General features: G+C 56.8%; 2 protein-coding genes across 2 annotated transcripts; one reads left to right on the top strand and one right to left on the bottom strand.

Annotated features, from left to right (window-relative positions):
• Positions 1-1,258: 1,258 nt before the first annotated feature.
• INHA (inhibin subunit alpha) lies at positions 1,259-4,204 on the bottom strand. Its single transcript, XM_052636204.1, has 2 exons — positions 3,946-4,204; positions 1,259-2,079 (listed from the first exon to the last, which is right to left on the bottom strand). Exons 1-2 carry the CDS (start codon positions 4,202-4,204, stop codon positions 1,259-1,261), a joined length of 1,080 nt encoding a protein of 359 aa, XP_052492164.1.
• A 748-nt stretch (positions 4,205-4,952) lies between these two features.
• On the top strand, positions 4,953-27,014 carry OBSL1 (obscurin like cytoskeletal adaptor 1). The gene is made up of 21 exons (XM_052655271.1): positions 4,953-6,265; positions 7,796-8,065; positions 8,159-8,410; positions 8,577-8,879; positions 9,059-9,355; positions 11,306-11,578; positions 12,705-12,977; positions 13,604-13,876; positions 18,771-19,043; positions 19,814-20,089; positions 20,170-20,457; positions 20,650-20,925; positions 21,528-21,797; positions 21,941-22,213; positions 23,217-23,483; positions 24,124-24,278; positions 24,813-24,969; positions 25,139-25,300; positions 25,588-25,692; positions 25,995-26,264; positions 26,745-27,014. Exons 1-21 carry the CDS (start codon positions 5,254-5,256, stop codon positions 26,765-26,767), a joined length of 5,748 nt encoding a protein of 1,915 aa, XP_052511231.1. The 5' UTR covers positions 4,953-5,253; the 3' UTR covers positions 26,768-27,014.
• The last annotated feature ends 824 nt before the right edge of the window (positions 27,015-27,838 follow it).

Raw genomic sequence — 27,838 nt, 5'->3', positions numbered from 1 at the left:
GTCATAGGCTGCTGGGTTTTTTTAATTTTATTTCATTGGTCTAAGCCAGTTTGAGTTGAATTTTCTGTTCAAATGGACTCTGAATGAAGATTATTCAGTGTCTCTAATGATTACCACTGGGAACAGGGAAAATCTCTGAAGTGTCCTGCTCTTGGTCTCATGGCCAGAAGTGGACACAGATTTTCTTAGTCACTGTTGGCCCCTCTTAGGTAGGGGTGGACGTTTCTTCCTCACTTGCTAAGCTAGTGGAATCAAAGGCCTTGGAGACTCTGGAAGGGGAGGCCTAGATCAGTGACTCCCAAACTTTAGGATTTCACAGATTTCAGCAGTAAAACTACAAAGAAAAATCTTAGGATACAAAGTCAAATTGCAAAGTTTTAATTTTGTTAAGTAAAAATCTGAAAACAAACACATTAAAAAAAAAACAACACTGCTATCTACCGTCACCATAATATAAATGACACTTTGACACACACACCTGAAGGATAACTTTAGAATACAGGGCAGTCGTTTAAAAAGAATACCCTTAGCTTTGTGAAAGTTACTCTGTGCCACTCACTTCTCTCTGTCTCAGATATGTGACACTTCCCTAGCAACACCGATCTGCTAACTGGCCTAGTAGAGGACCCTGTACCCCTCAGTAAAGTGTCCCCAGCATCCCTGGGGGATGTCACCCGCATCCCTGGCACAGGAAACACCTGGACAGCTCTGAACATCTGTCTCAGTGGGGCCCCCAAAGCCGTGATCTCTGGCCATTCTGTAAATCACCTGACCTTGAGCTAGGGCAGAGTAGGGGTGGTTATGACACTTGGGCATAGGCATTATGATGTGTGCATGGCAGACCACCCAGTCGATACATCAGGGCCAACTTGTACAAGGGCCAGTTCTGGCTCCAGAGTCGCTTTCCTGAGCTGACAGCACCTATTTGTCCTCCCCAAGTATGGTAACTTCCCACCAGATACACATCCAGTTACCACTGGCAAACCCCCATCTCCTATATCAAGTGAGGCTAAGTGACGTGAGACCCCACAATCCCATGCTCCCAGGGCCTAGACCTCACCCTGACAAAAACACTTATCAGAGAAGCTTGAGAAGACACGCCAAGTCATATGCACTATGTCATTTATTGTCACGTTCCTCATGAAACGGGCAGGAATGGGGAGAGGGGAGCCTCTGGGCAGAGAGGAGGAAGGGAGCAGGCAGCCTGCCCTTCCTCCAGGCTGGTGACCATGGGGGCTCGGGCATCATTGGGATTCCCTTAGATGCAAGCACAGTGCTGGGTGAGAAGGTTGGGCACCATCTCATACTTAAAAGAGTAACCTCCATCCGAGGTGGTGCGGACATGTAGGGGCCTCATGGTCCCTGGGAGGGCAGCGCAACAGGCCTGGGCCCCTGGCACGAGAGAGAGGGGCTGGACAGGGGTAGGGGGCACCCCAGGGACCGGCAGGGGCAGGTCCTGTAGGGTGGGCAGCCCACACCCCCCGTGACAGTAGTGGAAGATGAAACTAGGAGGGTGCACGATCCACCGGTCCCAGCCCAGCTCCTGGAAAGAGATATTGAGGGCGGCTCTGTGGCAGTCGGCATGGGCGGCAGGCTCCTCTGGAGGCCTCTGCAGCAGGCGCAGCGCAGCGGGAGACCAAGGCCAGGGCAGCAGGGGCGTGGAGCGCCGGGCCCTCTCCCCTCCACTGGGCGGCTTGGCCCGTGTGTGGGCCACCAGGAAGGGGGTGGCTTCGGGCTGGGCGGAGCAGGAACAGAGAGGACAACGCAGCAGGAGCGCCAGGACAGGATGGGTCAGCAGAGGGAAGGCGGAGGTGGCCAGGTGCAGGACAGCCCAGCGAGGGGGTGCCTGGCCCAGCGACATGGGCACAGGCGTGGGACCCCTGGATGTCAGTACCAGCAGGCCGAGCAGGGGCTCAGAGCTATTGGTGGCAGTGGTCTCCTGTCTGTCCAGTCCCGTATGGAACCACAGCTGGGCCGAAGTCACCTGGCGGCTGCGTGTGTGCTGGGATGGCCGGAACACATACGTGAAGAGGCCCTCCTCAGCCTCTCCAGCATCTGGCTCATCCCCACAGCTGGCACCTGCAGAAGGCAGAGGGAAGGGAAAGGGCAGCCCCCACCGGCAAAACCTGGGACCCCTCTCCCTCAGCAGGAGGGATCTGGCTGCCACTCATGAGCCTGCTAGGTGCCACACGAAGTTCTCTGCCAGAGGCCAGGACCCTCCCCAATCTTTGGGGAACTGACAGAGGCCCCCCCATGTGTTCAGTTCCATTCAGTTCAGTCGTTCAGTCGCTCATTTGTGTCCGACTGTTTACGACCCCATGGACTGTAGCACACCAGGCCTCCCTGTCCATCACCAACTTCTGGAGTTTACTCAAACTCATGTCCATTGGATCAGTGATGCCATCCAACCATCTTATTCTCTGTCATCCCCTTCGCCTCCCACCTTCAGTCTTTCCCAGCATCAGGGTCTTTTCAAATGAGTCAGCTCTTCACATCAGGTAGCCAAAGTATTGGAGTTTCAGCTTCAGCATCAGTCCTTCCAATGAATATTCAGGACTGATTTCCTTTAGGAAAATCCCCATGTGTTACTTCAGTATTAAAAGACTTCAAAAATGCCAGCCACTGCCAACTTCTCTCTGAAGTGGTTTTACCAATTAATATTCCCATCAGTGATGTGTAAGATGCCCTGCACTCTCTCCCTTCACCATTGCTTAGAATTGTTAGTTTCTATTTAAATTTTTATCTGATATTATGAAATGGTACCTTGAATGCTGTGTACACAGGCATTTGTTATATTACTCATGTCAGAAATACTGCATGAGAAATTCTTTAAAATAATTCACTTTAAAAAGGTTAACACCAAGAAGGAAGAGGAAGGGGGTGGGGAGGAGGAGAAAGGATTCAGCTCAGAATCAAGGACAGTGCTTTCTAAGAAAATGCAGTTGGCATCCTTACCCTGACAAGTATATAAACTGCATCAAACAGTCACGAACAGCACAAGTTAAAGAACTAGCAATTGGGGCTGTACTGTTATGTGGAACATCTCATTATAAATCTCACAACAACTGATCCATTTTGCAGATGAGAAGTGTTAGTCGCTCAGTCATGTCTGACTCTTTGTGACCCCATCTACCAGGCTCTTCTGTCCATGGGATTCTCCAGGTAAGAATACTGGAGTGGGTTGCTATCCCCTTCTGCAGGGGATCTTCCCAACCCAAGGATCAAACCTGGGTCTCCCACACTGCAGACAAATGTTTAACCATCTGAGCCACCAGGGCAAACTGAAGGTTGGAAAGATGAAAAGACATTAAACTAAGTGTCCAGGCTGGGATTCTGCCTGATCCTAAAGCCACACTCACTGTGCTGCCTGGGGCCTGAAGCACAGGGAGCCAGAGCATCCTCTCTGAGAGAAAAGTAAGCCAGGTTACAAAAAGGTCCAGCCAGAGGAGGGCTTTACTCACTGAGTGAGTGCAAGTGACTGGAGAGATGAGAAGAGAATTCAAGAGAAGGTAGGTTAGTTTCCCAACTAACTGTTCTCCCGCATCCCTGATATCTTCTCAAGTCTCAGCTGTCTGAGGCTAAAGAAACAATGTTTGGAGCAGGGAGCAAAAAAGCAAAGGGAGGAGGAAAGATGGCAGGAAGGGGCACCCCCAGATATCTCTGTCCCTAAACACCCTTGGCCTCCCAGACGACTATCTCACAAATGGCTCCTATGAACCGGGCACTCTGGATACACCATCTCACTCAATCCTGAAAGGTAGGCATTATGGCGCTTTTCACAGATGAGGAGACAAGAGGCTCAGGAAGGTTTAGTAACTGGTCCACTGTTGCAAAGTCAGTTGAGTGTCAGGTCTGGGATTCAACCCCAGACCTGCCTAGCTCCCGAATCCAGGCTACACCACACTCTTTGTCAGAGTCAAGGCGCCAGTACCCCACCCTCATTACCTGCAGCTGGAAAAAGGATGGCCTGGGAGACATCTTGGTCCTCGGGCTCAGAGCCCATGCGCATGCCCCCCACGGCATGCCTTCGAGGCAGACGCCTGACTCCAGGATCTCCACCTTCCCCAGTCACCGGCGGGGGCCCCAAGGCATCCAGGAACAGGGCCCTCACCTTGGCCAGGACAAGTTCCCGGTCCAGCTCCGGCCCATGACAGCCACGCCCGCCCTGAGGGGCCAGCAGGAAGAGGAGCAGCTGAAGCCACATAGCTCACCTGGCCCTGCCCACCGGGAACCCACACCCTGCCCTGTGCCCCTTCTGCCAGGGTCTGCCCAGGGCCTCCCCACTCCGCCCTCCCCATCCCACCACCGCCCTCTTCTACCCTTCTCACCCCAGTCTTCCCCAGCCCTTCCCACGCCCCGCAGTCGAGTTGCCCCTGCCCATGGCATTGAGACCTCCTATCTCTGACGCAGATGTCTGTGGCCCTGAGCCTTATCTCCCACTCCCGCCAGGAATGTGGGGGAGGGGCTGGAGAGGGCTTTCACCCCAAGTGACCTAAACCACACATACAACCCCTCGCCCTCCACACACAGAGAGTCACACAGAGTCACAACCCAGCACCCAGCACAGAGGTGACACCAGATGGGACAGGAGCCTGTTAACTGGGGGTCTGCCAGGTCTAAAAAGCGTTATTTGTCAGGGAGACAGAGCAAGTCAGCCCCTCGCAGCTTCTGGGGCCCTTTTCAACCCAGCAGCTGCTGGGCCCAGTCCTCTCGGAGGAAACGCCGGGGCGGGGGCTAGAACTGGGGTTAAGGCGGGGGGCAGGGGTCCCGCCTGCTCTAAACTTAGCCTGGAGGAGCCGGTCTGGGCTCTTGTCCTCCAGCTGTGTCATCAGAGAATATTTTTGGGATTGGCAGCTGCAGGCTTCTCTGTCACTCAGGCCCGATTTTGGCGGACTGCTGGGGACCTGGCGGCTGGAGGTGGGAGGGAGGAGGGGAAAGAGGCCCTGGCTGTGGGAGGGGGCTGGGAAGGCCGGCTCTCGGGAGCAGGAAGCCAGGCCGCAGGCAGGGGAGGCTGCGGGGCCCCTCGCTGGAGAGGCAAACAGGAAGGACTCCCCCCCTGAGCCCCGGGCCCCAGGCCCGGGAATCGCCGCCGCTGCCGCCGCCTCAGAGCCGCAGCTCCCGGCGGAGGGTAAGGAGGCGAGCCGGGAGCGGGCGGCCAGCAGAGAGCCCCGCGGGTCCCGGCGCCTAGTCCCCGGACGCGCCCCGCCTCCCGGGCTCCCGCCGCCGCTCCCGACCTGCCCTTGCGCCGCCGCGATGAAGGCGGGCTCGGGGGATCAGGGGAGCCCCCCGTGCTTCCTGCGCTTCCCGCGGCCCGTGCGGGTGGTAAGTGGCGCGGAGGCCGAGCTCAAGTGCGTGGTGCTGGGGGAGCCGCCGCCCATTGTCGTGTGGGAGAAGGGCGGGCAGCAGCTGGCGGCCTCCGATCGCCTGAGCTTCCCGGTGGACGGCGCCGAGCACTGCCTGCTGCTGAGCGGCGCGCTGCCCACCGACGCTGGGGTCTACGTGTGCCGCGCCCGCAACTCGGCCGGAGAGGCCTACGCGGCGGCCGCCGTCACCGTGCTGGAGCCGCCGGCCCCCGAGCCTGAGCCCCAGCTCGCCGAGCGCCCGCTGCCGCCGCCCGGAGCCGGGGAGGGCGCCCCGGTGTTCCTGACAGGGCCCCGGTCCCAGTGGGTGCTGCGGGGGGCGGAGGTGGTGCTGGAGTGCCAGGTGGGGGGCCTCCCCGCGCCCACGCTCTACTGGGAGAAGGATGGGATGGCGCTGGACGAAGTGTGGGACAGCAGCCACTTCTCCCTCGAGCCGGGCCGCGCCGAGGGCCGCGCGGGCGCGAGCCTGGCGCTTCGCATCCTGGCAGCTCGGCTGCCCGACTCGGGCGTCTACGTGTGCCACGCCCGCAACGCGCACGGCCACGCGCGGGCCGGGGCGCTGCTGCAAGTGCAGCAGCCCCCCGAGAGCCCGCCCGAGGACCCCGACGAGGCCCCCACGCCCGTGGTGGAGCCGCTCAAGTGCGCGCCCAAGACCTTCTGGGTGAACGAGGGCAAGCACGCAAAGTTCCGCTGCTACGTGATGGGCAAGCCGGAGCCTGAGATCGAATGGCACTGGGAGGGCCGCCCGCTGCTCCCCGATCGCCGCCGCCTCATGTACCGCGACCGAGACGGAGGCTTTGTGCTCAAGGTGCTGTACTGCCAGGCCAAGGACCGCGGGCTCTACGTGTGCGCCGCGCGCAACTCGGCGGGCCAGACGCTCAGTGCCGTGCAGTTGCACGTGAAAGGTACCACGGCGCCCCCGGGCGGCCGGGGCCTGGGGAGGGGCCTCCAGCGCCCTCCCTGACCCCCCTTACTCCAGCCCCACTCAGTGCCTAGAAGACAGCGAGGAGTAAGGGAGGCTGAATATTAAAATGCCATTTCCCACCTCCCTCCCTCCCATCCCCCAGGGATTCGGGTTTAGTACGTCTCCAAGGTACCTGCTCCAGGAACTTCTTAGCAAGCTCTCCAAATGATTCTGAGGCAGATGGTGGAAAACCACTCTTCCATAAAGGGCTTTAAGGAAGGATTGAATGATTGACCCAGAGCGACCTACAACTCTTGTAGTTCAGTGTTTCTCAGCCTCTGTTATTTCACCACCCATTCCCCAATGGAAACCCCATCGGGGCCCCAGTGTGTTATATAACAGGATCATTTTATGGGTGTAAATTTCTAAATCCAAATTTGTAACATATATTTATAAAGTCAGTCAATGAGAACAAGGGAGCTGTCTTATTAAGCACACACATTTTAACCATTCATAACTGGGTCTAGCTTTTGAGCCCCATGGGGAAATTGTAGCCTCAGGTGTCACCCTGACAAACTCCCGATTCACACCAAAGGGAGAAAACTTAAGGGCAAAATAATGCCCCCCAATTTTTGACTATTCTGTCATTAGACTGCTCTCCAGGTTTGCAAGAAGAAGAAGGTGAAGGAGAGGAAATTTATATTTCAAAGTTGAGCCCCCAGCGGTGTTTAATAAATGCTTACATTGCTCATAACTAGAAAAGTCAGGGGTGAAAAACAGGCCAGATTCACATTGGAAGTTAAAGCTGCCCATAATAGGAGTTCATTGCAACTCACGGCATACCTTCACTAGTTATTACCCAACTCTTTCCCTCAGAGAAAAATAGTTGGCAAATCTCCCGAGTCCATCCTGGCACGCAGTCAAGCATGTGGCACCTGTACCACGGGTGGTGGCCTCTTGGGTACAGTTTGATGTGCACAAACCGGCCAGGCAGAGCTGAACTCTCACCCCCTGAGGACAGAAAAGCCCAGGACGAAGGCCAAGATTCCCAGAGCCAAGTGATACGACAGACGTGTTCCCCTAGCAGTCCAAGTGACCCCACTGGCCGTTTCTGTTATCATGCTTTCTTTTTGTAAAATGCAGTTTTAAAAGTGGTTGAAGTACTTTCAAAATGAAGTTCAACTCAAACCCTTGCAGAATTGTGTGTGGTGCCCATGAGGGTCCCCGCCAAACATTTTGAAAATCCCTGATAACGGTCCAAGCCCCTCCATCCCTTTCTCTGCTTTACAAATAAACTGCAGCCCAGCATCATGAAAATGGCCTTGGTCAAGGTGATGTGTTAGGCTCAATGAGAATTCGGGTCATCTGACTTCCCTTCTGAGGGTTTCTCTGAGTATACAACGCCACTAACTCTGGGAGAAGAGCAAATGGCCCGAGCTACCCTGGGTTTAGGCAGTGGGTGACAGAGGAGGGTCTTTCTCCCGGTCGGGGCCCTCTCCAGAGCCTTCTCTGGTCTCTCCCTTCTCCACAGAGCCCCGCCTCCGCTTCTCCAGGCCGCTGCAGGACGTGGAGGGCCGGGAGCATGGAATTGCGGTGCTGGAGTGTAAAGTGCCCAACTCGCGCATTCCCACCGCCTGGTTCCGCGAGGACCAGCGGCTGCTGCCCTGCCGCAAGTACGAACAGATCGAGGAGGGCACGGTCCGCCGCCTCATCATCCACAGGCTGAAGGCGGACGACGACGGCGTCTACCTGTGCGAGATGCGCGGCCGTGTGCGCACCGTGGCCAACGTGACGGTCAAAGGTCGGCTGGCCAGTGGCGGGGGCTGGGGGAGACCGAGACAGAGGCCCGCCGGTGCCCAGTCCACGGGCTGATAATCTCCTATCCGTGTCTCAGGGCCCATCCTGAAGCGGCTGCCCCGGAAGCTCGACGTTTTTGAGGGCGAAAACGCGGTGCTGCTGGTGGAGACTTGCGAGGCTGGGGTGGAGGGACGCTGGAGTCGCGACGGAGAGGACCTGCCGGCCACCTGCCAGAGCAGCTCGGGCCACATGCACGCCCTGGTCCTTCCAGGGGTCACCCGAGAAGATGCCGGGGAGGTCACCTTCAGTCTGGGCAACTCCCGAACCACCACTCTGCTTAGAGTCAAATGTGAGGGCCCCAAAGCCTCTAGGCAGCCTCCTCAAGGGCTGGACAGGACGGTCAGGACAGGAGGGTGACCAGATGACAAGAGTCTGGGTTGGCAAAGTTGACTTTAGGTTGCAGGGCTGTGGGAGGCTGGAACAGGGCTCAGATGCAAACCCTGCCTCTGTCTCAGGCATCAAGCACAATCCCCCGGGACCCCCAGTGTTGGCCGAGATGTTCAAGGGCCACAGGAACACGGTCCTGCTCACCTGGAAGCCTCCAGACCCCACCCCCGAGACCCCCTTCATCTACCGGCTGGAGCGACAGGAGGTGGGCTCGGAAGACTGGGTACAGTGCTTCAGCATTGAGAAAGCCGGGGCCGTGGAGGTGCCCGGGGACTGCGTGCCTACCGAAGGCGACTACCGCTTCCGAGTCTGCACTGTCAGCGAACACGGCCGCAGCCCCCACGTGGTGTTCCACGGGTCTGCTCACCTGGGTGAGTCGGTCCTGTCAGCCCAGGCTGTCAGTGGCTATACCTGAAGTCGTGCCCTCCCCATCACCCTTCCTCCCTTCCCCTGGGCTCCCCGCTCTCTCTTGCTGTATGCCATCTAGCTGCCAGTCTCTGCTCTCTGCCAGCCGCCTGGTTCTGATGGCCATGCTCTGTCCCCCTCTCAGTGCCCACAGCTCGCCTGGTGGCTGGTCTGGAGGAGGTACAGGTGTATGATGGGGAAGACGCTGTCTTCTCCCTGGATCTCTCCACCGTCATCCAGGGCACCTGGTTCCTTAACGGGGAGGAGCTCAAGAGTAACGAGCCAGAGGGCCAGGTGGGGCCCGGGCCCCTACGGTACCGGGTGGAACAGCGTGGCCTGCAGCACAGGCTCATCCTGCAGGCCGTCCGGCATCAGGACAGCGGGGCCCTGATCGGCTTCAGCTGCCCAGGTGTGCAGGACTCAGCCGCACTCACCATCCAAGGTTGGTACTAGTGGGGACCACGGTGGGCAGATAGGGTCAAGACATAGAAATCCCGTTAGCAAAATGAGGCACACGCTATTCATGCTTCTCACATCTGAGCCAGGAGTCAGGAGCATCCTAAGTGAGCTCAGATAGAGCACTCAGGGATCCAGAAGTCCAATTTCAACCCGTGCTTAGTCGCTCAGTCATGTCCGACTCTGCAACCCTGCCAGGCTTCTCTGTCCATGGGATTCTCCAGGCAAGAATACCGGAGTGGGCTGCCATGCCTTCCTCCAGGAGATCTTCCCAACCCAGGGATCAAACCCAGGTCTCCTGCATTGCAGGCGGCTTCTTTACTGTCTGAGCCACCAGAGAAGCCCGTATAGGGGACTCCTTGTTATTTTCACCAGCATCATATCCAAATTCTCTAGGGGTACTTTGTGGTTTGCAGAATTCTGTCATGTTTGTCATCTTAAAGACACAGACCGTGGCCCCTAGTCCCTGACCACTTCCTGCCCTACTGTGTGATGGCTAACACTATCTGAGTCACTTCCTGTGTGCCAGGCACAATCCAAATTGCTTTACATATATTAATTAGCACAGACCTCTCAACAGCCCTAAATCTTCCCTAGTGGCTCAGATGGTAAAGCGTCTGCCTGCAATGAGGGAGACCCGGGTTCAATCCCTGGGTCGGGAAGATCTCCTGGAGAAGGAAATGGCAACCCACTCCAGTATTCTTGCCTGGAAAATCCCATGGACAAAGGAGCCTGGTGGACTACAACCCATGGGGTCGCAAAGAGTTGGACATGACTGAGCGACTTCACTTTCACTTCTTTCACTTTCTCAACAGCTCTACAGGATGTGTTCTTTTGTCATCCCATTTTACAGATGGGGAAACAGACACAGGTTCAGTGACTTGCCCAAAGTCACAAAACTGATAAGTGCTAGTGCTGGATTATGAACGCAGGTCATCTGGCTGCAGTATCGCACTCTGCCACTCTGAGGAAAGAGGAGAGGAGAGGGAATGAGGCCTCCCTGAGGATGACAGTTCTTGGCAGGAGTCTGAAAGTTCAGGGAACGCACTGGCATTTGCTATTGCACCATTGCTGGAATTTGTAAGGCCAGTCACAGAATTCCTCAGTGTCCACACACAGGGCCTGGAGGCAGTTAGCCAGCGGCAGCCCAGGAGGAGGACAAAGTAAGAAATAACCACACAAAGAGAGCAGCATTTCTAAAATACAACCCAGGTTCAGACGGTAAAGAATCTATCTGCAATGCAGGAGACCTGGGTTCAATCCCTAGGTTGGGAAGAACCCCTGGAGAAAGAAATGGCAACCCACTCCTTCTTGCCTGGAGAATTCCATGGACAGATTAGCCTGGCAAGCTACAGTCCATGGGTCTCAAAGAGTCAGACACACAACTGAGCAACTAATACTTTCACTTTCACTTTCTTTCACTAACATTGGGCTTCCCTGGTGATTCAGGCTGTAAAGAATCTGCCCCCAATGCTGGAGACCTGGATTCGATCAGGTCAGGAAGAGTCAGGAAGCTCCCTTGGAGAAGGGGATGGCAACCCACTCCAGCATTCTTTCCTGGAGAAGTCCATGGGGTTGCAAAGAATCAGACAAGGCTGAGTGACTAACACTTTGACCAACGTCAGAGTCATGCTGAGGGCTAGTTTATAAAGCAGATTCTTTGACCCTTGCATGCTGGGGCAGGGGGGGGGCAAAGCCTAGGAATCTGCATTTTCGGTAGGCTCTCTGGGAATTCTTATGCACACTAAAACCACTGGTCTTGAGAGTTGGTGTGTAAGCGCAAAACGAATTTTTAAAACCAACAAATGCATCACGACAGTCGTCTGGCCTGATGTGCCCAGCCCCCTCCCCCAGCACATGCCCTGCAGTGGGGTGCTCACTGGGTAAGTAGAGCACAACTAGGGCGCTACCCATGACCACACCTCTCCCCACGCAGAGAGTCCTGTGCACATCCTGAGCCCGCAGGACAAGGTGTCGCTGACCTTCACGACCTCCGATCGGGTGGTACTGACCTGTGAGCTCTCCCGGGTGGACTTCCCAGCGAGCTGGTACAAGGATGGGCAGCAGGTGGAGGAGAGCGAGTCACTGGTGGTGAAGATGGACGGGCGCAAACACCGCCTGATCCTGCCCGAGGCCCAGGTCCAGGACAGTGGCGAGTTCGAGTGCAGGACAGAAGGCGTCTCAGCCTTCTTCAGCGTCACCGTCCAAGGTCAGGGAACGAGGCAGCCTAGGCTCCCCCAGCCGAGGCTGACCCAGGGAGCTGTACCCATCCTACCCCACCCCCTGCTCTGCCTGCTTTGATGAGCCCTTCCAGGGAGGGCCTCCGGGGCCAGGGGACATGTTGCAGATCACGCTGCCCCCACGCCACCCTCCAGCACACTTGGCCCTCATGTACCCTCTGCTGGGAGGGATGTGAGGGGGCCTCAAATCAGTGAAGGGCAGGGGAGGTGGGAGCTAACATTTGTTAGGCACCTGCTAGCCAAGGCCTGTGCTGGATACTTGAAATGTACCCTTTCATTCAACATTCAAGGCTACACGAGAGCCAGTATATCTCCACTCATGGATGAAGTAGCAGAGACTCAGAGAGGTTATGCAAGTTCCTCACAATCACACAGCCAGCAACTACGCTAGCTGGGTTCACACCCAGGACTGTTTATCCCATGCCGCAGGAGGTCAGAGTCGAAGGAAACCTTTAGGTGCAGTGGTACAGAGGTTCTTGGAAGCCAGTCCATGTTCTGGCTGCTTCAGAGACTAATAACAGGAAACCTGTTATTAGTGCATAGCCCCTCCTCACCCCCCACCCCCGCCCCAGGCCTCCAGAGCCCGAATATCCAGGACAGAGCTTTGAGATCCACTCTAGGAGGACAACTCTGGAACCATTGAACCAGCTCAGTTTTCTCACTTTGAGTGGAAATCCTGTTACGGCCCCATTGCCAAAAGGTCCTCTGCCCCTGCATGAATGTGCCCTGTGATAGGGAACTCACTACCTGTAGGGGGTGTTGCCCCAGGGTGACAGCACTGAGTAGTTCCCACCTCCCACCTCCTCCCTGTCCTGGGGCCAACACACTGGGGGCTTCCTGGTAAAAGCAGCAGCAAGCAATGACCTCCTCTCAGCCTAGACAAAGGCCCTCTGTGTCCCCACCCAGCACCCTCGGATCCTCTGGGGACTAACAGGCCTGTGCGCAGGATCGGCGATACTGATCTGTGACACCTCACCCACCACGCCCTTAGTACTTAGTTCTGGGTCATTGCCCCAGAACCCACCCTCCTCCCAGCCACCATGGACTCAGGTGTTCTGTGTGAGTGTCGGTGTGACCCCATCTCTGCTCCCCCAGACCCCCCAGTGCACATCGTGGCCCCCCGGGAGCATGTGTTTGTGCACGCCATAACCTCTGAGTGTGTCATGCTGACCTGTGAGGTGGACCAGGAGGATGCCCCCGTGCACTGGTTCAAGGACGGGCAGGAGGTGGAGGAGAGCGACTTCGTGCTGCTGGAGAGTGAAGGGCCCCACCACCGCCTCGTGCTGCCTTCCGCCCAACCTTCCGTCGGGGGCGAGTTCCAGTGCGTCGCTGGCGATGAGCGCGCCTACTTCACCGTGACCATCACAGGTGGGGCTCCAGGCAGGCCATGGGATGGGGCAGCTGTGCCTTGCTTGGACAGCCGGCACACTCCTGGGCTGCCATTCCCAGCCCCCTCAGCCAATCACACCCCACCCTTTCCCCCCAACCCATGGTCTGCACACTGAGGTTCAGCCACTGCAGAAAATGCTTTGTCCTTAGTGCACTAGTCACAGCTACATGGCAGAGGGAAGCCCACCTTCTCTGTTCTCCTGAAGGCCCTCCAAGAGGAGCCTTAGGGATGGTAGTGTGGGGTGAGACCCAAGCACTAGAGGGGTTAAAGGTCTCCTGTGGGAGACCTCAGCTCCATCTGGGCACCCAACCCTCCTCTCCCCAACCTCACCCTTTGTATAGCACTGCCCCCATCCAGAGAATAGGGAGAGTTTCCACAGGCGAGGCTGACACCATGGTCCCACCCCTGCTGTGCTTTGTGGTCATGTCACAAGTTAGCTGTGAGTAACCATCTGAGCCGCTGTGAGCCCTGGTCCAAGGGAAGACCCTCTTCTTCAACATGCATCCCACTTTCTGGGAGTAGGGAACAGGCGTGAACCGGGCAAGGTGGCTGGGCACCTCAGCCCCAGCCCCAGATGCCCAGCCACGGCTGTCGTGTCCTGCAGACGTCTCCTCGTGGATCGTGTACCCCAGTGGCAAGGTGTACGTGGCAGCCGTGCGCCTGGAGCGCGTGGTGCTGACCTGCGAGCTGTGCCGGCCCTGGGCCGAGGTACGCTGGACCAAGGACGGTGAGGAGGTGGTGGAGAGTCCCACGCTGCTCCTACAGAAGGAGGACACGGTGCGCCGCCTGGTGCTGCCCGCTGTTCAGCTGGAGGACTCGGGCGAGTACTTGTGTGAGATCGATGACGAATCCGCCTCATTCACAGTCACTGTCACAGGTGTGGGCCCATCCCCCGCCCCCGGGGTCACCAGATGACTGCCCTGAGCCCTTGGGGAGCTGGCCACATAGCCCCTAGCTAGCACATGGGGGCGGGAGGCTGTAGGTGCATGAGCTGGTGGTGAGGGGGGTGGTCCCTGCCCAGAAGACCCCAGGGTCACTGTTGGAGGAAGCAGGCTCCTCCCCAGCACCCAAGCCAGGAATAGCTGTGCTCCGCCAGCTCACTGAGCAGTTTATATGTGTCAGGCGCTGGGCCAGGTGCTGTGGGTCACTGATGCTTATTGCATATAAGGTCCCTGCTCTCAGACAGCTGCCGGTCTAGCTGGGGGCGAGGTGGGTGCAGCCGTTAACCAGGGGTCGCAAACCGGCAGTCCCTCAGGCCCCATACAGCCCACAGGTGTGTTGTGTTTGGCCTGCAGAGTCATACCAAAGTCAGGACAGTTCCAATAACAACCCGGAGTTATGCATCCTCTTGAAAAAGCCGAAGACCCGGCGCCTCTGGTCCCGCTTCCCCCCTTGGCGACGAACAGCTGGCGCTGAGTAGCAGCTGCCCCCATAATTTGGGGCCCACATTCCTCTGTCTCACACCCACCCCCATCCCCCACTGTTCTTTTTTGCTCCCCTTCCTAAACTGCTTCAGCCTGGCCCCCACGGGCACTTGAGTTTGCGACCCCTGTGTTTAACCAATAAACACGCAAATAAATGTACGGTGACACTTCGTGACAAGTGCTGTGAAGGAAAGAGGGCTCAAGAGAGCCGGACAGGAGGTCAGGGAGGGCCTCGGGGAGAGTCACCGTGCCACCCGCAGGAGCCAGTCCTGGTCCAGGCTCTGGACACTCAGCAGCTCCCAGACACGTGTGCGTCCCTGCAGGAGTGGATGGCCTGGCAGGAAAGCCAGACACCTGAAGTCTTAGAGGGAGTGTTGCAGTAAGGCGCAGTGAGAGCTCAGGGCTGGGGCTGCTAACCTGGTTGGCTAGCAGGCAGGAAGTGGCTTCAGAACAGATATTTGGAGCAAGGGCTGAGTTAGCTAAGTGGGGGTCTGGGTTTGGACTGAAGATCAGAGTTGAAGGTTAAAAGCAGGAAGGCACAGGATGATTACGGAAGTGATGGTTCATTGCTGGAAACTTTGGGGCTGCAGCTCATAGCGCCAATCCCAGTGTGTACCTGAGCAGGGCGGGGAGTGTAAAACCCAGGTGGCTCTGGGTGGCACTGAAGAACCCACTGGCTGCACTGGAGCGACCATCCCGATGCCAGCACCTTCTGGTTGCCCTCCCCACTGACCTGCTCCAGAAACAAGGCTTCAGCCTAGATTTGAGCTACTTAGGGCCCCCCAACTCCCTGCACCCCAGATAGGACAGCTTGAAACACACAAGCTGCTACATATTCTGTCCTGTAGTGGCTCCCTTCAACCTCTCCCGCCTCAAGCCCTGGCCAGACATCGTGGCTGCAGACACACTCATTCCAGCCCATAATTGGCCTCCCCACAAAACACCAGATTCTTCCTAGGAAGTTCGCACAACACACCACCTTGGCTGCGGACCAGGAGAATCAGGTCCGATGCCAAGCTGAGGTCCCATAGCCTTGCAGGCTCCCCAGTCTCATGGCTGCACGCCATCTACACTCCACTGCCTCCATCACCTGCCCCACCACTCAGGCAGCCACACTCCAACATCTCGTGGCGCTGCTAGGCCCAGAGAACCAACCTGCATCCCATAGACTGTTAGAACAAGCCCGGTTAGGGAGGCAGAGGCAAGAGCTGGATGTGCACTGGTGGGCATGTCTGCCCATACTCCCCACTGCAAAGACCTAGACTGGGAAGCTAGCAGTTCCCCAGCCAGCCACAAGGGGGCCGAATGCTGAAGGAGCACTTCCGCGTCTGGGAGACGATTACAGGAGACCTCCAAGGTGCGTAGATGCCTGGGCAGACCGGCGCTCAGAGCCCTGGTCACCTCGCACGTTGACATCGCTCCTTTCTGTGAAAGGCTGACCACTCCAGAGCAGCTAGAGATGAACTTGAATCGGCATTTAACATCCCCAGGGAACTCAGGCTCAGATGCAAATTCATTACTGAGTTTCCTACAAGCCTTAGCTTGGAATCCCTACCACTGCTGGCAGAGTCTGTCAGTTCAGTTCAGTAGCTCAGTTGTGTCCGACTCTTTGTGACCCCATGGACTGCAGCACGCCAGGCTTCCTGGTCCATCACCAACTGCCGGAGCTTGATCAAACTCATGTCCATCCAGTCGGTGATGCCATCCAACCATCTCATCGTCTGTCATCCCCTTCTCCTCCTGCCTTCAATCTTGCCCAGCATCAGGGTCTTTTCAAATGAGTCCGTTCTTCTTATCAGGTGGCCAAAGTATTAGAGTTTCAGCTTCAACATCAGTCCTTCCTATGAATATTCAGGACTGATTTCCTTTAGGACTGACTGGTTGGATCTCCTTGCTGTCCAAGGGATTCTCAAGAGTCTTCTCCAACAACACAATTCAAAAGCATCGATTCTTTGGCGCTCAGCTTTCTTTATAGACCAACTCTCACATCCATACATGACTACTGGAAAAACCATAGCCTTGACTAGACGGACCTTTGTTGACAAAGTAATGTCTCTGCTTTAATATGCTGTCTAAGTTGGTCATAACTTTTCTTCCAAGGAGCAACATCTTTTAATTTCATGGCTGCAGTCACCATCTGCAGTGATTTTGGAGCCCAAGAAAATAAAATCTCTCACTGTTTCCCGTTTCCCCATCTATTTCCCATGAAGTGACGGAACTGGATGCCATGACCTTACTTTTCTGAATGTTGAGCTTTAAGCCAACTCTTTCACTCTCCACTTTCACTTTCATCAAGAGGCTCTTTAGTTCTTCGGTTCCTGCCATAAGGGTGGTGTCATCTGCATATATAAGGTTATTGATATTTCTCCCAGCAATCTTGATTCCAGCTTGTGCTTTATCCAGCCTGAAATTTCTCATAATGTATTCTGCATATAAGTTAAATAAGCAGGGTGACAATATACAGCCTTGACGTACTCCTTTCCCAATATGGAACCAGTCTGTTGTTTCATGTCCATTTTTAACTATTGCTTCTTGACCTGCATACAGATTTCTCAGGAAGCAGGTAAGGTGGTCTGGTATTCCTGTCTCTTTAAGAATTTTCCATAGTTTGTTGTGATCCACACAGTCAAAGGCTCTGGTGTAGTCAGTAAAGCAGAAGTATATGTTTTCTGGAACTCTCTTGCTTTTTCCATGATCCAACAGATTTTGGCAATTTGATCTCTAGTTCCTCTGTCTTTGCAAAATCCAGCCTAAACATCTGGAAGTTCATATTTCATGTACTGTTGAAGCCTGGCTTAGAGAATTTTGAGCATTACTTTACTAGCATGTGAGATGAGTGCAATTGTGCAGTAGTTTGAACATTCTTTGGCTTTGCCTTTCTTTGGGATTGGAATGAAAACTGACCTTTTCCAGTCCTGTGGCCACTGCTGAGTTTTCCAAATTTACTGGCATATGGAACACAGCACTTTCATAGCATCATCTTTTAGAATTTGAAATAGCTCAACTGGAATTCCATCACCTTTGCTAGCTTTGTTCATAGTGATGCTTCCTAAGGCCCACTTGACTTCGCATTCCAGAATGTCTAGCTCTAGGTAAGTGATCACACCATCATGGTTATCTGAGTCATGAATAGTTTTCTTCTGTGTATTCTTGCCACCTCTTCTTATTATCTGCTGCTGCTGTTAGGTCCGTACCATTTCTGTCCTTTACCGAGCCCATCTTTGCATGAAAAGTTCCCTTGGTATCTTTAATTTTCTTGAAGAGATCTCTAGTCTTTCCCATTCTATTGTTTTCCTCTATTTGTTTGCACTGATCACTGAGGAAGGTTTTCTTATCTCTCCTTGCTATTCTTTGGGACTCTGTATTCAAATGGGTATGTCTTTCCTTTTTCCTTTGCCCTTCTTCTTTTCTCAGCTATTTGTAAGGCCTCCTTAGACAACCATTTTGCCTTTTTGCATTTCTTTTTCTTGGGGATGGTCTTGATCACTGCCTTCTGTTCAGTGTTGCAAACCTCCATCCATAGTTCTTCAGGCACTCTATCAGATCCCATCCCTTGAATCTATTTCTCACTACCACTGTATAGTCATAAGGGATTTGGTTTAGGTCATATCTGAATGGTCTAGTGGTTTTCCCAACTTTCTTCAATTTAAGTCTGAATTGTGCAATAAGGAGCTTCCCTTTCTCGAATGGTGGTTTTTCATCCTGCTCTAGGTAGGTGTAGCCAGCTGTGACCATAAGGAAGTTGCTTAACCACTCTGTGCCTCAGTTTCTTCATCTGGAAAATGAGTTTAAAACAGTACCTACACCCTAGGGTTGCTATCAGGGTGTAAAGTGCTTACAACTGTCCTGGAACTTTAGCAAGCAATATATAAGTACTTACCAATACTGTTACAGATCTGCCATCCTTATCCACAATCCTGAAACCAAAAAAAAAAGAAAGAAAACACTTAAAATCCAAAGGCTTTTTGTATGTTTGGTATTAAAAGTTATTTTTGTAAAACCTGAGCTTAACTCTGGGAAGCTATTTGCACTTTTAAATTACCCTGCTTAGGGTGTATCTCCATATGTTACATTGCAGAGACGTTAATATGATTGATTATGGGGGGGAATTCACAGTAGGGGCTGAGGGGGAGTATATGCTATATGATAAATGTACCATTTCTAGAATTGGAAGCATTTCTGGATTCTGTAACACTTGTGGCCCCAGGGATTTCAGAGAACAGATTTTGGACCTATTACTATCCTTATCACTCTTAACAATTTGGGGAACCAGGATTTCATGCTGCCGGACAGCTCCAGAGAGGCTGACGGTGAGTCTGACAGCCTGTGGTTGTCCCTACTCTGCAGAACCCCCAGTGCACATCCTATACCCCCGGGACGAGGTGACCTTGGTGGCCGTGAGCTTGGAGTGTGTGGTGCTGATGTGCGAGCTGTCTCGGGAGGATGCCCCGGTGCGCTGGTACAAGGATGGGCTGGAGGTGGAGGAAAGCGAGGCCCTGGTGCTGGAGAGCGACGGGCCCCGCCGTCGCCTGGTGCTGCCCGCCGCCCAGCCCCAGGACGGGGGCGAGTTCGTATGCGACGCCGGAGACGACTCAGCCTTCTTCACTGTCACCGTCGCAGGTGGGCAGTCTCCGAGACCCCCCCAGGGAGGAAGAGAGGCAGGAGGCTGAGGGACAGACACCCACCCCTCCCAGTTCCTGCACCTTCAGGGCCCCCGGGTGCCACACACAACTTTCCCCCTGTCCAGCCTTCCCTCCTCTCCCAGCCTCCTCATTCTCAGCCATCAGAGAGCCCTGGGTTGCCCAAACCAGGTCGGGACAGTGGCCAGAGGCCTGGTGAAGAGAGCCCAGCAATCGGGAGTGCTCATTTATTCGTGTATTCAACAAACACTGATCTGCTCAGCATGTTCTGATGCTGAGGGATTCGGTAATGAACGAAGGAGAGAAAACCTGTCTTTACCTTCTTGTGAGAGCAGACAGATAGCAAATAAGGGAAACAGGTGGTTTTTCAGGTGGTGATCAGTTCTTCAGAGGCAAAGCAGGGAAAAGGGACAGGAAATGGAGGGGTAGAGAGCGCTGTGCATTGGGGTTAGATAGATCTGTGAGTGTGGGTCTAGCTCTTTCCATCCGTGCAACCTTGGGCAAGTCAGTTCCCTATAAAGAGGCTTCAGGTCCTCATCTATAAAGTGAAGGCAGCAATAGGGAGTGTCAGGAGTAGCTGAGAAAAGAACTGTAGTGTCCTCAGCATGACACCTGGCGCAAAGTAAGTGCCCACGATTGTAGGTGGTACCATTTCCCAAGAGCTGCTCTGCAAAGGGAGAGGACTGAGAAGCCAGTGGTCAGTCAGGTAGAAGCCGAGCCCACCCACTTCTCTCTCTGTTCACCCACCAGCTCCTCCAGAGAGGATTGTGCACCCAGCAGCCCGCTCCCTGGACCTACAGTTCAGGGCTCCGGGGCGCGTGGAGCTGCGTTGCGAGGTGGCCCCGGCTGGGTCCCAGGTGCGCTGGTACAAGGATGGGCTGGAGGTGGAAGCATCAGAAGCCCTGCAGCTGGGTGCTGAGGGGCCCACCCGCACCCTGACCCTGCCCCATGCCCAGCCTGAGGATGCCGGGGAGTATGTGTGTGAGACTCGCGATGAAGCCGTCACCTTCAACGTCAGCCTGGCTGGTGGGTGCTCCTGGCCAGCCCGGGTCTGGGAGGTGGGAGCAGGGGGCATCACTGAGCTGACACACCCACTCTCTGTCCAGAGGCCCCTGTCCAGTTCCTTGCCCCAGAGGCAGCCCCTGGCCTGCTCTGCGTGGCTCCCGGGGAGCCGGTGGTGCTGAGCTGTGAACTGTCCAGGGCTGGTGCCCTGGTCTTCTGGAGCCATAATGGGAAGCCGGTGCAGACAGGCGAGGGCCTGGAGCTCCGAGCCGAAGGACCCCGCCGCGTCCTCTGCATCCGGGCTGCAGACCTGGCTCACGCGGGCCTCTACACCTGCCAGTGTGGGGCAGCACCGGGGGCCCCCAGCCTCAGCTTCACCGTCCAAGTGGCTGGTGAGTATAGCCCCGGGCAGGAAACCTGAGAGTCTCGCCCCTAAACCCTTGAGTCTTCCCCGTCTCTAGCGCACCCAGCCCCCAGCCCCTGCCCCACGGCTCTCAGTCCATCTCCCCATCTGGCCTCCCACCACCCTCCTCCCCAGCCCTTGACCCATTCCCTCCCAATGACCCCCGGCCCTGACCCCACAGAGCCCCCCGTGCGGGTGGTGGCCCCCGAGGCAGCCCAGACGAGGGTTCGCAGCACCCCAGGCGGGGACCTAGAGCTGGCGGTGCGCCTCTCCGGGCCAGGGGGCCCTGTGCGCTGGTACAAAGACGGGGAGCGCCTGGCCAGCCAGGGGCGGGTGCAGCTGGAACAGGACGGGGCAAGGCAGGTGCTGCGGGTGCGGGGGGCACGGAGCAGGGACGCTGGGGAGTACCTGTGCGACACGCCCCAGGACAGCCGCATCTTCCTCGTCAGCGTGGAAGGTAACAGTGTCGTCCTCACTCCCCTGGGGCCCCGGCCCCCCCACCAAGGGCCTCATGCCCCCCCCACCATTCACCCCCACCCACCTCTCTGCCCACCAATGCATGCACAGCTATCACATGGATGAGGGCTCAGGGCTCCCCTTTCCAGGAATCCTCAAAAAGGAGGGGCAGAGGGCTCTGGAGTCTACCCTCCAGGTTCCAGTCTCGAATCTCCTTCCCAGTAGTTGTGTGACACACTGGCAAGTTGCTTAAACTGTCTGAGCCCCAGGTCCCAAGGAGGAGGATAGCGTTTGTCCTATAGGGCTGTTGTGACAGTTAAATGAGATTGACAGGGTCTGTCCTAAATGATCTATCTTTATTAGGGAGTCAGAGAGGTGGGTGCCCAGCCAGCATGGAGACGAGGTGGTGAGGAGTGGCAGGCAGGGAGTTGACATCTTGTCCTTCAAAACAGCTCATGACTGACACAGAGCTGGTCCTCGGGAAGATTCTGTTTAATAACTGGGGGATGAAGGCCTGTTACTGGGGATGAGGAGGGGCTGAGGAGGGCGACGGTGGAAAGACCCAGCCCCCCCTCACTGTCTGATCCTGCCCTCCGCCCCCAGAACCCCCACTGGTGAAGCTGGTCTCGGAGCTGACGCCTCTCACTGTCCATGAGGGGGATGATGCCACGTTCCGATGTGAAGTTTCCCCACCAGACGCCGACATCACTTGGCTGCGCAATGGGGTCGTTATCACTCCAGGGCCCCAGCTAGAGACGACCCAGAATGGGTCAAGCCGCACGTTGACCGTGCGAAGCTGCCGGCTTGAGGACGCAGGGACCGTGACTGCCCGAGCCGGGGGCACGTCCACGAGTGCCCGGCTGCACGTTCGAGGTTTGGTCCTGATGGAGACGAAACAAGTCCTGTTCCTGAACCTGTTCTCCCAGCCCTGGCCCTGGCAGGAGACCAGTCCCTGAGAAGAGGGAGCTGGGGTTCGGCCCACCAGGCTCCATGGTCCGCTCTCTCTTCCTGCCCAGAAACGGAGCTGCTGTTCTTGCGGAGGCTGCAGGACGTGCGGGCGGAGGAAGGCCAGGACGTGTGCCTCGAAGTGGAGACCGGCCGCGTGGGGGCGGCAGGGGCTGTGCGCTGGGTGCGAGGTGGGGCGCCCCTGCCCCCTGACTCCCGCCTGTCCACAGCCCAGGATGGCCACGTCTACCGCCTCTTCATCCACAGCGTCGTGCTGGCCGACCAGGGCACCTACGGCTGCGAGAGCCACCACGACCGCACCCTGGCCCGGCTCAGCGTGAGGCGTGAGTGCCCCGTCCTCTCCTAACGCCTCCCTTTCCCCACAGTGCAGCCTCTCCTGGCTGGCCAAGGGCCCCTCAGACCTCCCACACACACACCAAAGTGCCCCTTGCCAGCAAGGCAAGGTCAGCCCTGGCTGACCCCCAGGAGCGTGACCCGAAGCAGCCTGCCCGAAACAATACTTTTCTTTTTCTACTGTTTTCTATTTACCATAGAAGTACCTGTGGATTTTGGTTTCCATTTCATATGTCCAAGTTGGCTTTGCTATAAACATAAATATTATACTCCAGAAAGACTTGCCATATTCATCCTTCAGTTACCTGCCCCAGGATATACAAGCCCATCTGAGAAGCAGGGATGGTTGGCAATAGCACCCTTACCCCCAAGATGGAGCCCTCTATCAATTGTATGACCTCAGGCAAATTACTTAACCTCTCTGAGCCAAGTTTTCTTTTAAAAAGGGTCTTTGAGAACCTTAATCAGGATAATATGAGAAATACCCACACAGAACTTGGTAAATGGTTGTTGGTGGGGATGTGTATTCTCTTCTGATTTATTTCATTCATTCAATCACAATAAACCCATGCCTCAAGGCTATTAACCTCATACAGTTGCAGAAACTTAGGCCCAGGGAGTTCAAGCAGTTTGCCAAAGGTTCCATAGCAAACTACGTGGCAGAGTTGGAGTCTAGTCCTGATGTGTCTGACTTTAAATTCTGGGCTCCTTCCAGTGTCACAGCACCCCTCACCCCAACTCCTCACCCCTCCAACCACACATCATCCCCTTCATGTGTCCCCTTCTCCTAACCCCAGTAAGCCCCTCTCTCCACCCACATCTGGCTGGTTTCACTCCCTTCTTCCTGCTCCCTGGTTCTGAACTTTGTTCATAGGGCCTTACTAGATTAGGGGTTAGAGGCAGACAGAGCCAAGGGGTGTGTGGGGCTCCCAAAAGCCCTGCCCAGATGTGGAGGGCCTCATTTCCCCCCCTTTCCCCATCTCCCCCCACTAGCAAAGCAGCTAAGGGTGCTTCGACCTCTGGAGGATGTGACCATCATCGAGGGGGGCAGTGCCACCTTCCAGCTGGAGCTGTCCCAGGAGGGGGTGACTGGGGAATGGGCCCGGGGTGGAGTCCGGCTGCAGCCGGGGCCCAGGTGCCAAATTCAGGCCGAGGGCCCCACTCACCACCTGGTCCTCAGCGGCCTGGGCCTGGCCGACTCGGGCTGCATCTCCTTCACTGCGGATACACTGCGCTGTGCAGCCAGACTCACCGTGAGAGGTGTGGCCTCTAGGACTGCTGCCTGCTTGCTGACTGCTCCGATGTGATTCCACTGACCCCACTACCCGTGTGGCCCCCACTGACCTCCCTACAGAGTGTGACGCCCTGACTTGCCACATGTGGCCCTGGTGACTGCCCTGCCTGTGTGAGCCCACTGGCCACCACTGGCTGCTGCAGCTCTCTCTGCCTGCCTGAGTGTGGTCCTCTAACCACTAACCCCCAACAGTGCCAAAGAGTGACTCCATGGGCAACTCCGCTTCAGTGACCCCTTCTCTTGCTTGCAGCCCTGGTGTGTTCCCCAGAGATCTACTCTGGGGTCCCCCCATTGCTCCTCTGAACCCGTGGTGTCCCTCACTGGCCAGTGTCTCCTGTCCATTCCAGCTATTGTGACCATGCCTGCCTATGGGTGACTCTAGTGGCATCTCTGCTCCAGCTTCTCCCATGCCCCTCTGGCCCCATCATGTCCCCCACTGACCACCTTAAATGTGACCCATCCCCAGCTGGCCATTCCTGCCCTGTTGACCCCTCTGATTTCACTGTGTCCCCCACTGATCAGCATCCCCTTTGGACCCCTTGTTCCAGCATGCCCCCCACTCACCGGTGGCCTCTGCTAATCACCTTGTCTCAATGTGCCCATCAGTGACCCCTGTGTCCAAGTGTGCCCTCCTTCTCCCACTCCCAGAGGCCCCAGTGACCATTGTGCAGGGGCTCCAGGACCTTGAAGTGACCGAGGGCGACACAGCTACATTTGAGTGCGCACTTTCCCAGGCCCTGGCTGATGTCACCTGGGAGAAGGTCAGAGCCCAGCCCCAGCCCAGCCCACCTCAGCATCACGAGAACAGTTAACAATGCCCCAACAGAAAGAACTACTCAGTAAGCCATGTGCCTGGCATGTGCTAAGGTTTACTTTACATTTAAGCCTCTAACCTTATAGCAGCCCGATGAGGCAGGTCTTCTGATCTCCTTGTTATCGCTAAGGAGACTGATGTTCAGTGGGATGAAGTATTGCCCCAGGGCAGACATAGAGTTCATATTTGAATCCAGGTTTCCTGATTCCAGAATCCACACACATGGCTGACATGATTGGTACATGACTCTCGGCTTCCCGCGACCGTGGCGTCCGTTCTCAGACCAAATGTCCCCAAAGGGTGACACCATCACAATGAGACTCCTGGCGCAGCCCGGAAGGCGCGGCAGGGCCCTACCCCGCAGCATTAGGGTGCCTCGAAAGTGTTTGGTATCAACAGAGGGCCCCGCCGCCTACCAGGGCCGGGGCCGCTTGTGCCTGGCCGAGTTTTCACCCCGACCCTTTGCAACCCCCGCCTCTAGGATGGGCAGCCGCTCACCCCCAGCGCTCGGCTCAGGCTCCAGGCCCTGGGCACGCGCCGCCTTCTCCAGCTGCGGCGCTGCAGCCCCTTGGACGCAGGGACCTACAGCTGCGTGGTGGGGATGGCCCGAACTGGGCCCGTTCACCTGGTGGTGCGCGGTGGGTACCAGGTGCTGCCCGGGCCGGGCGCTCCTGTGGGTGCTGTGGCTGCGGACTGGACCTGCCCGGGGAACTCGCTACGCTGCCTCTAAGGAGGGGGCGCGGCGTGGGCGGGACCTGGTACCGCCCCCCCGCCCCGCCCTCCTCACGCCCCCTGGCTCCGCCCCAGAGCGCAAGGTGTCTGTCCTCTCTGAGTTGCGGTCCGTGAGCGCCCGGGAAGGCGACGGAGCCACGTTCGAGTGCACCGTGTCGGAGGTCGAGACAGCTGGGAGCTGGGAGCTCGGAGGCTGCCCGCTGAGACCCGGAGGCCGCGTCCGCATCCGACAGGAAGGTCTGCTGACTCTCTACCGACTCTGGCCCCCTCGCTGCCCCATCCCTCCGGCTCAGACAGACCCCGCCCTAAGGCCCACCTCCAGCTCCGACGAATCCCGCCCCGCGGCCCCAGAAGCTGTCTCTCCGCCTCTCCCTGACCTCCAGCTCTTGAGTCCTGGGTCCTGGACCGCCCCTCTTCCCCCTCGGCATCCCAGTTCTTCCCCGGGATCTACTCTGGCCCCACCCTCATCCCCCCACCCTCCCCAGAGGCGGCTCTGGCCTCGCTAGCGCCTCCTATACCCCCAGGGAAGAAACACATTTTGGTGCTGAGCGAACTGCGCGCCGAGGACGCTGGTGAGGTCCGCTTCCAGGCGGGACCCGCCCAGTCCGTGGCTCAACTGGAGGTGGAGGGTAAGACCTGGGGCAGGGACGACCAGGAGTGAACACGGTTTCCCCCGGAACTGCCAGGCTGGCGATCGGTCCGACGAAACCTGCCTCCCCACCCCTTCCTCGAGAGACTCTCTGGGGGCGGGTCACAGAGGGCAGTGCGTTTCCTGGGGAGAGGAGACTTTGGGTTGAAGATAGAGAGAAATGGGCTGGTGGCATAGAGATCTAAGATCAGGAATGGAGGCTAGAGCGGGAAGGAAGATGCGTCTCTCCTGGGGTCCTGCGTGTCCCTATTAACTTAATAAGCCCTCGTTCTCCACCCCCAGCACTGCCTCTGCAGATGCGCCGCCGGCCCCCTCGCGAGAAGACGGTTCTGGTCGGTCGCCGGGCGGTGCTGGAGGTGACAGTGTCCCGGCCGGGGGATCAAGTGTGCTGGTTGCGGGAAGGGGCCGAGCTGTGCCCAGGAGACAAGTATCAGCTGCGCAGCCACGGCCCCACCCACAGCCTGGTCATCCATGACGTTCGACCTGAGGATCAGGGCACCTACTGCTGCCAGGCCGGCCAAGACAGCGCCTACACACGGCTGCTGGTAGAGGGTGAGTAAAGCTGACTGGGCACAGGTCAATGAGGCGAGCCGGCTGGCCAGGGGTCTCCTAGGAGCTGGTGGGCTGAGACACACCTCCCGCAGGTTTTCCAGGACTTGGGATGGCAAGCTGGTTCTGAGATGTGTTGGAGGTGGGCAGTGGGGAGGCAGGAGATCACACAGCCAGGGCTGAGAAGAGGAAGGAGCCCTGTGGTGCCAACAGGAACCACTTGGTTCAGGGCAGCTGTTCCTCCCTTGCTACATCCCTGCCTGTCAGAGCTTCTCCCTCCCTCCCTCCCGCCTCTGGACCACATTCATCTCTCCTGAACACCCCCATTTGTACCCAAGTTCCTCTCCCTCCAACCTGCTGGCCCTGGGTCTGTGCCCCCACCTGTCCCTCATCCTCTCCTGCCCTCGCCCATGTCAGTGAGCTCCACCTTGGCCTGTGCAGCGGGCTTCTGAGCTAGTCCCATCTCTTTCCTCTTCCACATAGGAGATGCCCCACTCTCCACCTGAATTCCTGCGTTCCCTTCAGATGCCTGCCTTGCCCCACCTCTGACTGACCACCCCCACTCTCCTGCTCCAGCCCTGACAGGCCTAGAAGGGGTGGGTCAGAGGGTGAGGGCTCAGTTCTTCCTGTGTGGGCACCAAGGCTCTGCCAGGGGAGAGGAATGTGGTACCCACTGTCTCCCCAGCCCCGCTCATAGTCATTCCTCTGCAGGTAGCTAGGAGGCCAGAACCAGGCCAGGCAGGTGCCCTCAGATAGCCTGGAGGGCACATGCCCTTACCCTGGGAGGGGGTAGGGAGGGAGGGGACCCGAGGTGTTGGGAGACAATAAAAAAGGTACAGCTCCTTTCCTGGCTCTCTGTGTGACATGGGAGGGCAGAACTCATCTGGAGCCCCCACAGAGTGAGTGATGCAGGGAACCAAAGCCTGCAGTGCTTCCATCTTGGCCCCTGGAAGTGCCAGCCACCAAAGACCACCACTACTGGCAAAAGCCTCACAGTTTGGCACATTTATAAAAGATGTAAAACAGGGAGGGGTGGGAGGAGACAGAAGCATGAGGTGTCCAGAGTGGCATGACAGACACCAAACACGCACCGTGCACTTAAGCCCCCTCCTCCCATCCCCCTTGCCAGACCCAGCCCAGAGCAGCACCCTCCACCCCATCCCCTGCCACTACCCTTGGGCTGGTGACTTGCAGAGGACAGGGGACCAGAGAGAAGACCACTGCAGTCTGCCCCGTGGACAAGGACAAGAAGCCTTAGATGAGTCTGGCTGAGAGGTGGAGGCGATGGGGGAGGAAGGCAGACCTCCTCCACTTAGACATGCAGGAGAGTGGCCCATGGGACCCCCAGCAGTGGGCGAGGAGGTGGGGCCACCCTTGGAGAAGCCCTACCAATCAGAAATCTAAGGCAAGGGTCCCAAGGTCCCCTCCAAGCCCACCCCTCCACACGCACACACACAGGCAACACACTCACAACCCTGAGCACAGCCCAGTGGGGCTCACACTCGCGTCCCTCAGGAACTCCTGGGGAGCTTGGGAGGGGGCTCTCCCCTCAGGCCAGGCCAAGCCTGAGCCAGGTC

This window comes from Budorcas taxicolor, chromosome 2, assembly GCF_023091745.1.
Source record: "Budorcas taxicolor isolate Tak-1 chromosome 2, Takin1.1, whole genome shotgun sequence".
Classification (NCBI taxonomy): domain Eukaryota; kingdom Metazoa; phylum Chordata; class Mammalia; order Artiodactyla; family Bovidae; genus Budorcas; species Budorcas taxicolor.
This window is presented reverse-complemented; position numbering and strand designations above follow the sequence as displayed.

Coding starts and splice junctions, on each gene's coding strand:
- OBSL1 (XM_052655271.1), top strand. CDS start 5,254: ATGAAGGCGGGCTCGGGGGATCAGGGGAGCCCCCCGTGCTTCCTGCGC. Junction 20,090..20,169: donor CTTCAACGTCAGCCTGGCTG/GTGGGTGCTCCT, acceptor CTCTCTGTCCAG/AGGCCCCTGTCCAGTTCCTT. Junction 24,279..24,812: donor CTGATGTCACCTGGGAGAAG/GTCAGAGCCCAG, acceptor CCCCGCCTCTAG/GATGGGCAGCCGCTCACCCC.
- INHA (XM_052636204.1), bottom strand. CDS start 4,204: ATGTGGCTTCAGCTGCTCCTCTTCCTGCTGGCCCCTCAGGGCGGGCGT. Junction 2,080..3,945: donor CATCCTTTTTCCAGCTGCAG/GTAATGAGGGTG, acceptor TGCCTTCTGCAG/GTGCCAGCTGTGGGGATGAG.